Source organism: Eptatretus burgeri, chromosome 18, assembly GCF_056783735.1.
Source record: "Eptatretus burgeri isolate ZD-2024b chromosome 18, Ebu_testis_v1, whole genome shotgun sequence".
NCBI classification, from domain to species: domain Eukaryota; kingdom Metazoa; phylum Chordata; class Myxini; order Myxiniformes; family Myxinidae; genus Eptatretus; species Eptatretus burgeri.
Genome location: NC_140978.1, coordinates 25,271,001 through 25,283,223, shown reverse-complemented (window position 1 = coordinate 25,283,223; position 12,223 = coordinate 25,271,001). Strand labels below are relative to the sequence as shown.

At 38.5% G+C, this 12,223-nt stretch overlaps 1 protein-coding gene across 1 annotated transcript in view; it reads left to right on the top strand.

Moving 5' to 3' along the window:
- LOC147008755 (plexin-D1-like) overlaps positions 1 to 12,223 on the top strand; it is a 237,618-nt gene that overhangs the window by 171,247 nt on the left and 54,148 nt on the right. The window contains exon 14 of the mRNA XM_085864192.1: positions 8,932 to 9,083. Coding sequence (XP_085720318.1) covers positions 8,932 to 9,083 — 152 coding nt within the window. The remainder of the gene's footprint in view (positions 1 to 8,931; positions 9,084 to 12,223) is intronic.

Here is a 12,223-nt window from a genome sequence, read left to right as displayed (position 1 = left end):
AAAAAAATACAAATTTCTCCATGCATATTACAGATGGTCTTATCTTTTCTTTCTAAAGCTTCATCCATAAGGTTTTTATTTTTTGATACTTTTTCTCGTTTCATTGTTTTTTTCTCGTTTTGAATATATTGCCAGAAGGAGAGGAGAAACTTTTGTTAGAGCTACTTTAATTAATGTTCTTCCAGATATACTAAAAGCCCTTCCACTGAAGGAAATTGAAGAACTCATATTATTCACTATAATTGTTTTTATCCAATAGTTGTAATATTTTTCTTTATTCAAATTTACATCCTCGACATATTTCTCAGCATCTTTTACAAATGAAGAGATTGATTGAAACTTGTCTTTTGTGTATTGATACATTGTATTTATTAAGTGAAAAAAGTTGGAGGATAAAATGGTTTTAAGCACAGATTCACCGATAAATTAAACAAAATTTTCATGAAGAAAATTTTATTTAAAGCAAAGTTTTGTTATATAAATATGGCGAATACAACGTACTGTGATGTTTGTAATCATGAATGTAAATGTTATAAAAAAAACACCTTCAAACCAACAAACACACATTCAATCTTTTGAGACAAATATCTCCACTTGACCAAGAAACAAAACATTGTGATAGATGTGATAATGATATTCTTAAATTTTTTTATTATAATAAATACCTTCAATTACGCAAACACAAGAACAATGAAGAAATGGAAGGTGCCACGAAATTCTCCATTGAAAACACTGATGAGGGATTTAAAGGACGTATAAAAATAAGATTGTTTCACTTTCAAGACCCTGGACCATCTTCAATCATGGAAGCTGTTGATGTGGTCAAACAAAGTATTGAAACTATAATTAAAAACACAGTAAGTGAAATTAAAACTTTTAAGTTTTATATCGGAGTAAAATTTAATATGGTAAGAGAAGGCGATGAAACTACTCCCTATATGAGGACAAACCCTCACTTTATCTCATCATTTCAAGATTTTGTAAGATGTGATGTTTGTGATGAACTCCAGAGACAAGAACAAGATGTTGATAACACTGTAGTAGGTAGTGGATTTGCTATTACAAAAATAATCTTTTTAGATATACACATCTTAAAATCAGATCCTCTTCAAGCTTCTTCTTTTATTGATTTACCAAAAGAGATAAAAACTTAAGAAAGCAGTTGTTAATATTCAAAACAAAGATAATAAATGTTTTCTATGATCTGTTCTTGCTCACATCCTCCACAATGGAAACCTGAAAGGGTTGAACATTATAAGAAATACGAGAATACATTAAATGTTAAAGATTTGAAGTTTCCAATGTCATTGAGAGAAATTCCTAAATTTGAGAAAATGAATAACCTATCTGTTAATGTATATGGATAAACGGATACAAACAAAGTTCAGATATTAAAAATTTCAAATAACTTTAAAAACGATGAAACACACATTGACCTTCTCTACTTTACTTCAAAGGAAAAATCACATTCTGCTTTCATCAAAAATTTATCAAGATTAACCAAATCACAACTATACAAGAGAAAATGTAAAACGTGTCCTTCTCAGAGATGTCTCAACTCCTTTCACACAAAAGAATGATTAAATCAACATTCAAAATATTGTCGTGATCATAAATCAACCTTAATCAATTTACCAAAAGCAGGTTCAAACATATCTTTCAAAGATTTTAACAAATCTATAAAACATCCCTTTGTGATATCTGCTGATTTTGAAAGTATCCTTGAAAATATAGATACTGTTTCTCCAAATCCAAATAAATCATACACAAATAAATATCAAAAACATACTCCTTGTGGTTTCTGTTATTATATCAAATCATCTGTTGGTGATGAATACAACAAGTAAGAACTTTATACAGAAGAAGATGCCTCAGAGGAGTTTGTAAGACGATTGGAAAAAGACTGCATAAGACTAAGATAAATAATGGTTAAATCCTATAAACCAATGTCATTAACAAAGGGAGAGAAAAAGGAATTTAGAAAGAACAGTATCTGTCATATTTGTGAGGAGAAAATTGAGGGAGAGGTCAAAGTTAGGGATCATTGTCATCTTCCTGGAAAATATAGAGGTCCAGCTCATTCCCATTGTAATCTTAATTACAAGCCCTCAAACTTTATTCCTTTCTTTCTTCACAATGCTCACTATGACACACATCTATTTATAAATGAACTTTCAAAGACATCTGGAGATATTTCTGCCATTCCTAACACAGATCAAAAATACATCTCATTCACAAAAACAATTCATCCATCCCCCATAACCCATATCAGATTTCTTGACACATATAAGTTTATGGCAAGTCCATTATCTAACAGCATCAAATATTAAAAACGGACCGAATCTTAAATCACATTTCTCAAATCAAAAAGAGATTGATCTCTTATCACAAAAGGCAATATATCCATATGACTACATGGATTCATTTGAGAAGTTTAAAGAAACACAACTTCCTTCAAGGGAAAGTTTCTGTGGCAAGTTGAATAAAACTCATATTTCCGATAGAGATTATACACAAGCTAAAAAGGTTTGGGAGAAGTTTACTATAAAGAATCTTGGAGAATATCATGATTTGTATCTTAAAACTGATGTATTGTTATTGGCTGATGTGTTTGAAACTTTTTGAACAATCTGTCATAATAAAAATTATTATGGATTAGACCCTGCTCACTATTACACGGCCCCGGGTTTGGCTTGGAGTGCTATGTTAAAAATGACAAAACAGAACTTGGAATTAATCAGTGATATAGATATGCTTTTAATGATAGAGAAGGCTAAAAGAGGAATATCTCAAGTATGTTCCAAGAGATATGCTAAAGCAAATTATAAATATCTTCCTGATTATAATAAGAATGAGGACAACTCTTACCTGATGTATTATGATGCTAACAATTTGTATGGGTGGGCTATGTCTCAATCTTTACCTTATGGAAAACTTAAATGGGTTAAAGAAAAACATTATGAAAAAGTTTTACAAGACTGTTATCTCCTCTCAAAAATAATTGGATGAAGCTGAAGTTGGATATTATTTTGAGGTTGATTTAAAATATCCAGAAGAATTTCATCACAAACATAAAGACCTACCTTATGCCCCTGATAAAGAAAGGTCCAAGAAAAGAATGGTTTAGTGATTACCAACAGTCATTTAATATAAAAGGTAAATCTCCAGAAAAACTACTAACTACATTAAATGATAAAGAAAGTTATGTTTTGCATCAAAGGAACTTGAGACAATATTTATCTGCTGGGTTGAGAGTGAGGAAAATTCATCGGATTTTGAAATTTAAACAGTCATTGGTTAAAGAAGTATATTGATTTTAATACAAAAAGGAAAACAGAAACAAAAACAGATTTTGAGAAGGACTTTTATAAATTAATGAATATTGCTGTATTTGGAAAGACTATGGAAAATGTTAGGAATCGACAAAACATAAGACTTGCGACATCTTGGAAACAGGCTTCAAAGTTAATCAATAGACCAAGTTTTGAATGAGCAGAGGTATTTTCAGAGAACTTTTGTGCTATTCATTTGAAAAAAGAGAGTATTGAAATGGATAAACCTATTTATATAGGAACATCAATTCTTGACTTGTCAAAGTCATTAATGTATTACTATTACTGTAATAATTTAAAATCAAAGTATCAGGATAATGTGTCATTGTTATATATGGATACAGATAGTTTTATATTAGAAATTAAGTCAAGTGATGTATATGAGGATATGATTGATAATATTGATATATATGATACAAGTAATTATAAGTCAGGTGAGGTGTTGTTTTCATCAAAGAATAAAAAGGTTATTGGTAAGTTTAAAGATAAATTGGGTGGGAAGGTCATGAGTGAATTTATAGGATTGAGATCAAAGTCTTATGCTTTTACGTATATTGATAATAATAACATTGAAAGGTGTGATAAGAAGCTAAAGGGAATAAAGAAAAATATAATCAAGGAAACAATAAACTTTAAACATTATTACAACTGTTTAACCTTAAAGAAGGAAGAGTACAGAAAAATGAATACAATAAGAAGTTATAAACATCAATTATATACAGAGGAGATAAATAAGAAAGCATGAGGAGCTTTTGATGATAAAATATATATTTCAGAGAATGGAATCAATAGTATCCCTTATGGGTTAAAGTATAAGTGTTAAGATATTGGGTTGGGAATTTTAACATGCTCCTGCTGTCTTTTTACTGATTTATAAATGATAGAACCAAGCAATAACCAAACCAAAGAGTGGAGATTTAATCAGCCTTGGTATTTAAATGGGAAACCTAAAGAATGTGAGAAATATCAAATAAGTCTTATTGAATAAATAACCACGGTAAAAGTAGATAAAACAAGCCGGTAGGCGACATGGGTGGTCGCTATACAATTGCATACTAGTCACACAGTTTTTGACGGATCGGGCTGAAAATTTTTGACAAAGAGGTTGATTATAGTGCGTATAAAAGCGCGGAAGCCGATTTTTGATTTTAGAAAAAATATATATATAATTTTTTTTCGGATTTTTGCAAAAATTTCAAAGTCCCGTTGCTAGGCAACGGTGGCAGCCATAGCAACGGTGCTCAAAAGCATACAACTAGATCCTGGTATGAACCTACCAGTCAAGTTTCCTCAAAATTGGTTGACTCCTCTGGCCTCCAGAGCTGTCCATTACATACATACAGACAGATGGAAAACCTGAGAATAACGGTAGTCTAGCGACCACCCAACAAATAAGCGGATAAATTTAATTACAAATAAGTTGGAGGATGTAAAGAAAAAAAAATTATCCTTGAATGGACTGAAAACTTTGATGGTCATCAATTGAACAATGGAAAAACAATTTACTACAATCTCAAAATGATATGTGGCTCAGGAGGTGGTCAAATAAGAGCATTAAGAGATGTTTATCATTTCATTTCTGCTCAACAAAGACACTTAAACCAAGAACCAAGTTCCAAGTTATTCTTTGTGAATATACTCGATGGAAATGAATGTTATAAGAAAATTAAGTTATTCCCTGAAGTAGAACATGGACAAATATTCGTTGGTTCGCTCTTTGAGTGGAATGAAAATATGAAAGGGAAGAAGTGCTTTAATCAGTAAGTCTCAATTTTACATTTGCTTGTATGGGAGAGGGAGGAAATGAGTCTCAATTTTACATTTGCTTGCATGGGAGGGAAGGGGATAGGTGGGGAGAAAGTCACTCCTATTTTGGGCTTGAGTCAGAACGTTTTCCCTTTCCCCCCATTTATTTGAATGGAGGGTCCCAGAAACCCCAATTATCATATACTCCCCTTCCTGTGCTTCTGAGCACCGACTTGGTGTTTTGGAGGTCTGGCTTGCTGTCATTGTAATCCAACAGAGCTCTGTCTCGCCATTGGCCTGCCCTGTTTCAAGGCAGTGTTCATTGGCTGCGCCCAGGGTTCACTGCGCTGCCCATGTCCACAACGTTGCATCGGCCTTGAGGTTGGTATTGATGTTGCCATTGGGATCCGAGAAGCTTTCTCAGCCCAGTGGAGCACGGTCCTTTCTGGCGGATGTTGAGCCACTTTCGCTGGTAGATTGCTGGCTTGGTGGTGTTTGACTGTGTCGTTTTGGCTTGATTTGTGTGTTGCAAAGTGTGTTTTAAGGTGTATGCTTGTTGCAAAGTGTGTGCAACAGAGATAGGGAGGCAGGTATTGAGAGAGACAGAGACAGAGACAGACAAAGAAAGAAAGAAAGAAAAAAAAAAGAGAGAGATAGAAAAGAAAGGGGGTCACAATGGGGTTTGAATCCTACACAAACACACGCATATTCCCTTTCCCCCGATATGAGTGGGGGGGGGGGTGTATTTTAGCTACACAATATGCTACGAAGATAACTACACGAGGGACTCTTTACGTGTATTGTATGTGCTTTGCCGGGGTCTCCAAAACCATCACAATAATACTAAGTCTACAATACCCCAAGGATTTCCCAATCAATAACCGAACATGGCCATCAGTTTTCATGGGGGAAGGCAGGAATATGGGAAAATGCTTCTTTTAATTAAAAGGGTGTTTGTGTACAAAAGAAGAGTGGGGAATAAGGAAGGACAGGATGATCAATAAATGGTAAAGATCTGGTGGTCAAAAGATGCAAGAAAAGGGGAAGAAGGAACATGCAATCTTATATACAATGAAAACTAAATATATCCCGTGGATGGGGCTGTATCCTGGAATGGCCTACATGTCCCGATTCTTTGAGGAAAGAATGTCCAGGCAGCTTACCAACACATAGAGGTTTAAATCGCTTTTACTTTATTTTTAGACACTACAAGTACCTTTTTTTAATTTTCTTACAGCCATTTTTCCCTGCTGAGCAGGGGTTAGCTTTTTTGCAGGCTCCATGCAATCATGGTTCCCTTCTTGAGGCAATGTTTTTTTATGGCCAGATAACCTTCCTGATGCCAACCCTGGCCTCTTACGACACACAGGGATATGGTACACCTATTCTAACCGGGGCATACACCGGGACCAGTACACTGGTACTCATTTCGCTGACCTCGGAAGGATGACAGGCTGAGTCAACCCCTTGGTGTTAATTCAGTGGATAACGGGGCTTGAACTCAAGACCTTAATATCCCAAGCCAGCCACCCTAACCACTAAGCTAACACCTGACTAACACCAAGTGTGCCGGTAAATAATGTGCTTTCTCCACATACAACCACCGTTCCGCCAGACAGGGAATAGATACCCTCACCTCTGTCAGCGGAGATGATGCGACACATGGACGGAGCATAAATATGCATGAGGCAAAACATGAATATGCATGAGGCAAGACATGGGGGGACCATAAATATGCATGAGGCAAAACATGAATATGCATGAGGCAAGACATGGGTGGAGCATAAATATACATTTTACATACAAACTGAGTTACATCACAGACTAACAATACCAGTTTCATTCAACAAAAGGAACAGGCAAGGACTTTAGACAGACATGAGCTTGGCTTGGTGCAGATGGTGTGATCATGCAGGTTGGCATTGCACAGGCAAAGTACAGCTCAGAGTGCAATGGTGATTAATAGGAATGGTGATGAGGGATGATGGCGAGCTGTCCAATCTCGCGAACACATACTCCTCGGGCAGCATCCAAACAAAGAGAGAGTGAAGAAAGATGTTGCCTCTCCAAAGATCTAATTCCAACTCACGTGGTCATGGCCATCGTCATCTCCTGGACTGCTCGCCGCCACGGCTTGCTGTCTGCCTGCCAAACAGTTGATGATGTTTCCTTTAAGATGCGAAGTGCTTTTTATTGTGGGCCTTTGTTCTTAAATTCCTCAAGTCCTCTCCTGGCCTCACCTATGCAGGTCAGACGTAATACAACCTCACTCTAAACTGTTTTAAGATTACGATCACTGCCTTGTCAGTGCACATATGACATACAATTTACTTAAAACGGTTTCCCTGACGCAAGAGTAAGTCTAAGCTACTCGAACACACGGACCAAGCGAGGATCTCAGCTTGAACTAGCTATGGATCCCCCTCCCCCTTCCATGTCGCCATATCATCAGATCATGTTGTCGGCATATGGCCTCAGCATTAATGGAATGTAATGGTTTAATCCAGCGAAAAATTTAATCCATCTGGGATCCAGCACCCAGAGCAGTAAGGCTTTACACCAAAGAGGTCAATGATTGACTGTATCCTTACACTTCGGGTCCTCACCAAACACAGAGGAGAGTTTTGGCAGGGGCTGCTTGCAGCCGATATTGATAACTGCAAAGCGTTCGATTCAGTGAATTGTGGGGTTCCATCAAAACTGATCAATCTGATGTCTGAACGATACTCTGGTACTGAGAATGCTGTGAGATGTGGTGATACCATCTCCAACTTATTTCCAGTTGTTGATGGAGTTCATCACGGTGTGTACTGGCCCCCACAATTTTCAGCACTTCTATGGACTGAGTTCTGGGGAGGATGTCAGAGAGATCAAGCTGCAGTACATCGTTTGGGAATGACAAGATCTCTGACCTTATTTCGCAGATGATGCAGTCATTTTTGTGGAGATTGGGGATATCATTTTGGGAGCCCTCAAGGTGCTGAATGAGAATTCAGAGCTGCTGGGATTATGGGTTTGCTGGGTCAAAACCAAGATCCAGACTTTAAATGACATCATGGATGTTGTCTGTACCTGTTTGTGGTGAGGATGTTGAGGTCACGGAGAGATTCACTTACCTTTGCAATGATATTCATGTCTGCATGTTATGAGCCAGAGGCCAATAGACGTTTGGGTCGGGCCTGGGGAGTCATGGATTCACTGGATCATGGGGTGTGGCGCTTGTCGGTACCTGGGCAGGAGGACGAAAGTCTGAGTCTTCAGGTCCTTTGTGCTTCCAGTCTTGCTCTATAGATGTGAGGCTTGGACTCTGACCAGGGATCTGAGAGGGAGACTTAATTCCTTTGGTACTGGTACCAGGTCTCTTCGGAGAATCCTTAGCTATCACTGGTCGAACTTTGTGTCCAACGAGCGGTTGCTGAGTGAGACTCAAATGAGATTTGTTACCTGCATAGTCCGTGAGCGTCATCTGCGGCTGAATGGACATGTGGCTCGTCTTCCTGATGCTGATACTGCTCACCAGATTCTCTCAGCAAGGGAGCCTAGTGAGTGGAGGAGGCCAGTGGGCCAGCCACATGCCTCATGGTTACAACAGGTTGATCAGCATCTCAAAGAGATGGGGATGGGGCAAGCATCTGACTGGGGAATGGGCAGACGGAGGCCCCTGGAGTACCGGCGGAAAGTGGACGCAGCGATGAGCTGCTCCGACCCATGTTCCCATACCTGACCTGACCTGATTAATGTAAAAGTCTCGGCTCATTTTTCATGGTGATAGCTCATGTGTAGCCTAACTTAAGCACGATATGTTTGTTCTTAAGGCCTGGCTGCCAACATGATATCCTCTGTTGGAATGCAGATCTCACCACAAGTGGGGCCAGTGGAAGGAGGCACATTGGTCACTGTGGAGGGTCATAACCTGGGGAAGGAATTCTCTGAGGTGGAAAATGCCGTGGTCATTGGAAATGTTCCATGTGTGCTGCAGAAACCTGATTACAAACCATCTCACAGGTACAGGGCAATGCACAAGTGCAACTGATTCAATAAATAACGAGAACGACACCCTTTCCCAAAACAACGAGAATGACATGACACGATATGTATGTGTGTGTGTGTGTGTGTGTGTGTGTGTGTATATATATATATATATATATATATATATATATATATATATATATATATATATATATATATATATATATATATATATATATATATATGTATACATATTGTTACGGTTGTGGAAATTCGCAGAGCACCATATAGGTCCTTAGATCAGTTATATCGATAAGTGTGTGTTCAGAATGATTTCCCCACCGATGTTTAAAGGGATTTATTCGTGTAACAGGGCTGTGATCTTTGAGTCAGCCATTATTCTTTTGCTTTCGTTATTTTGGACCAACCGCACAACGCCAACCACCAACCACCTTCTCCACAACGCCAACGACCAACCACCTTCTACACCCTGCCAACCACCAACCACCTTCTCCACAACACCAACCACCTTCACCACGCCAACCACCAACCACCCTCTCCACAATAACCAACAATGAACAACATCGCCTCACCTTCAACTCCGCAAACGCCGCCATCTTGCGCCAGCCACGGCGGGTTCCCGACAAGCGGCGGCGCTGCTCAACAGATGTAGGGGTTCCCTTGCCGTGCAGGTGTCGGTGATTTCACGCACGTCCGCTTGCCAGGGTCGCTGTTTTCACGCACGTCCGCTCTGTGCACGTTTCGCCCGAATGCGGATCAAAAGAGAAAAAGGGGCGGAGCCAGCGGCGGTCGAAGATCGGAGATCAAAACTCGCCTCACGGACCCCATATAATGGCGCGCTCGACACCAGTCACGCAGTAGGTGGAGGTCTGGGCTCGGAGAGTTGGAGTCGGTCTGGAGAGAGCAGAGGAGAAGCTGCGCAGGAGTCTGCAGTCGGTGGGGGAGCTGAAGAGAGCGGAGGAGACGAGAGCTGGGAGCACAGCCAAGCCTCCCGTGTTGCGCAGACCTGCGCGTTCGTGTGCGGGACGTGGGAAGAACCGGAGAGAGGTCGCCGGCCAGCACCGAACGGTCCGAGGTGATCGGGCTTCGGGACAGTCCGAGCGACGCTGAGGGACGGACGGGTTCTTGAAGAGAGCATCAACTCTAAGAAAGCAGAGACCCGTTCGTTCCTCTGAGGCGTTGCCGGCTGGGCCCGAATCACCTGGCCGCTCGGCGAGGCCTGGGCCTAACCGCGGTCACGTCAGCTGCCGTGAGGACGGGACGTCACCGGTTGCCCCAGCCAGCCCGATCTCTCGGAGCCTTTGCGGTCTACACGGCTCCCTGTTATAAAGACCTCAAGAGGTCCCGTCTACCCCTTATCTGTCCTGGTGTTTTCCTTGTTCCTTTGCATGAACGTTGTGGCGCCATGTCTTTAAGTAGAACTGTTAAGTGTGTACATAATAAATAGACCGTGGTAGCTCTTTGTCTTGCTCGCATCTTGTCCCTACCCTCATTGGTTGCATACATGCATGACTGCATCACAATATATGTGTACAAATAAATGTGCTTGTTTGAATGTTGACCTGCTCGTTGCGTCCTTTTCCCCAATTGAATTGCCATATTGAGTTCGGAATATAGTTGGTAGTTAAATAACCGATAATAGAATCGGGTCCAACGGGGCCTCGCGATAATACCCCGCTCGGTTATCCCAAAACGGAGGGAACCGCTTAAGCGGCTCATGTCCAAGCAGGCCTCGTTGAGGTACAATCTCTCGGTAATCTACCCGCGTGATTAATTAGGTAAATCGACTATTCGGCGATCGCACCCTGTAACGCGCGGGTAAAATACGGACAAGGTTGTGGTGTGCTTAAAACACACCGTTGCTAGTTTTCGGCGTTGATCCAGAAAGCCGCGACTGGATTGCACGTTCGGTGGGCGAAGCGGCCACTATTGGCTAAACGTGGTCGCTCGCACTCCGGCGGGCGAGAATCCACAACAATATGTACAGTGGGGAGAACAAGTATTTGATACACTGCCGATTTTGCAGGTTTTCCCACTTACAAAGCACGTAGAGGTCTGTAATTTTTATCAGAGGTACACTTCAACTGTGAAAGACGGAATCCAAAACAAAAATCCTGAAAATCACATTGTATGATTTTTTAAATAATTAATTTGCATTTTATTGCATGAAATAAGTATTTGATCACCTTCCAACCAGGAAGAATTCCAGCTCTCACAGACCTGTTAGTTTTGTCTTTAATAAGCCCTCCCATTCTCCACTCATTACCTGTATTAACTGCACCTGTTTGAACTCGTTATCTGCAAAAAGACAGCTGTCCACACTCAATCAATCAGACTCCAACCTCTCCACAATGGGCAAGACCAGAGAGCTGTCTAAGGACATCAGGGACATATACTGTGTGTATATATGTATATATGTATACTGTGTGTATATATATGTATACTGTGTGTATATATATATATGTATACTGTGTGTGTATATATATATATATGTATACTGTGTGTATATATATATATATATATATATATATATATATATGTATACTGTGTGTATATATATATATATATATATATGTATATTGTGTATATATATATATGTATGTATGTATTCTGTATATATATATGTATGTATACTGTACATATATATATATATATATATGTGTATACTGTGTGTGTATATATATATATATATATATATATATGTATACTGTATATATATATGTATACTGTATATATATATATGTATACTGTATATATATGTATACTGTATATATATATATATATATATATATATATATATATATATATATATATATATATGTATACTGTATATATATGTATACTATATATATACTGTATGTATATATATATATGTATACTGTATATATATATATATATATATATATATATATATATGTATACTGTATATATATATATATATATATATATATATATATATATGTATACTGTATATATATATATGTATGCTGTATATATATGTATACTGTATATATATATATATGTATACTGTATATATATATATATATATGTATACTGTATATCTATATATATATATATATATATATATATGTATACTGTGTATGTGTGTGTATATATATATATATATATATATGTATATATATATATCTTCTTCT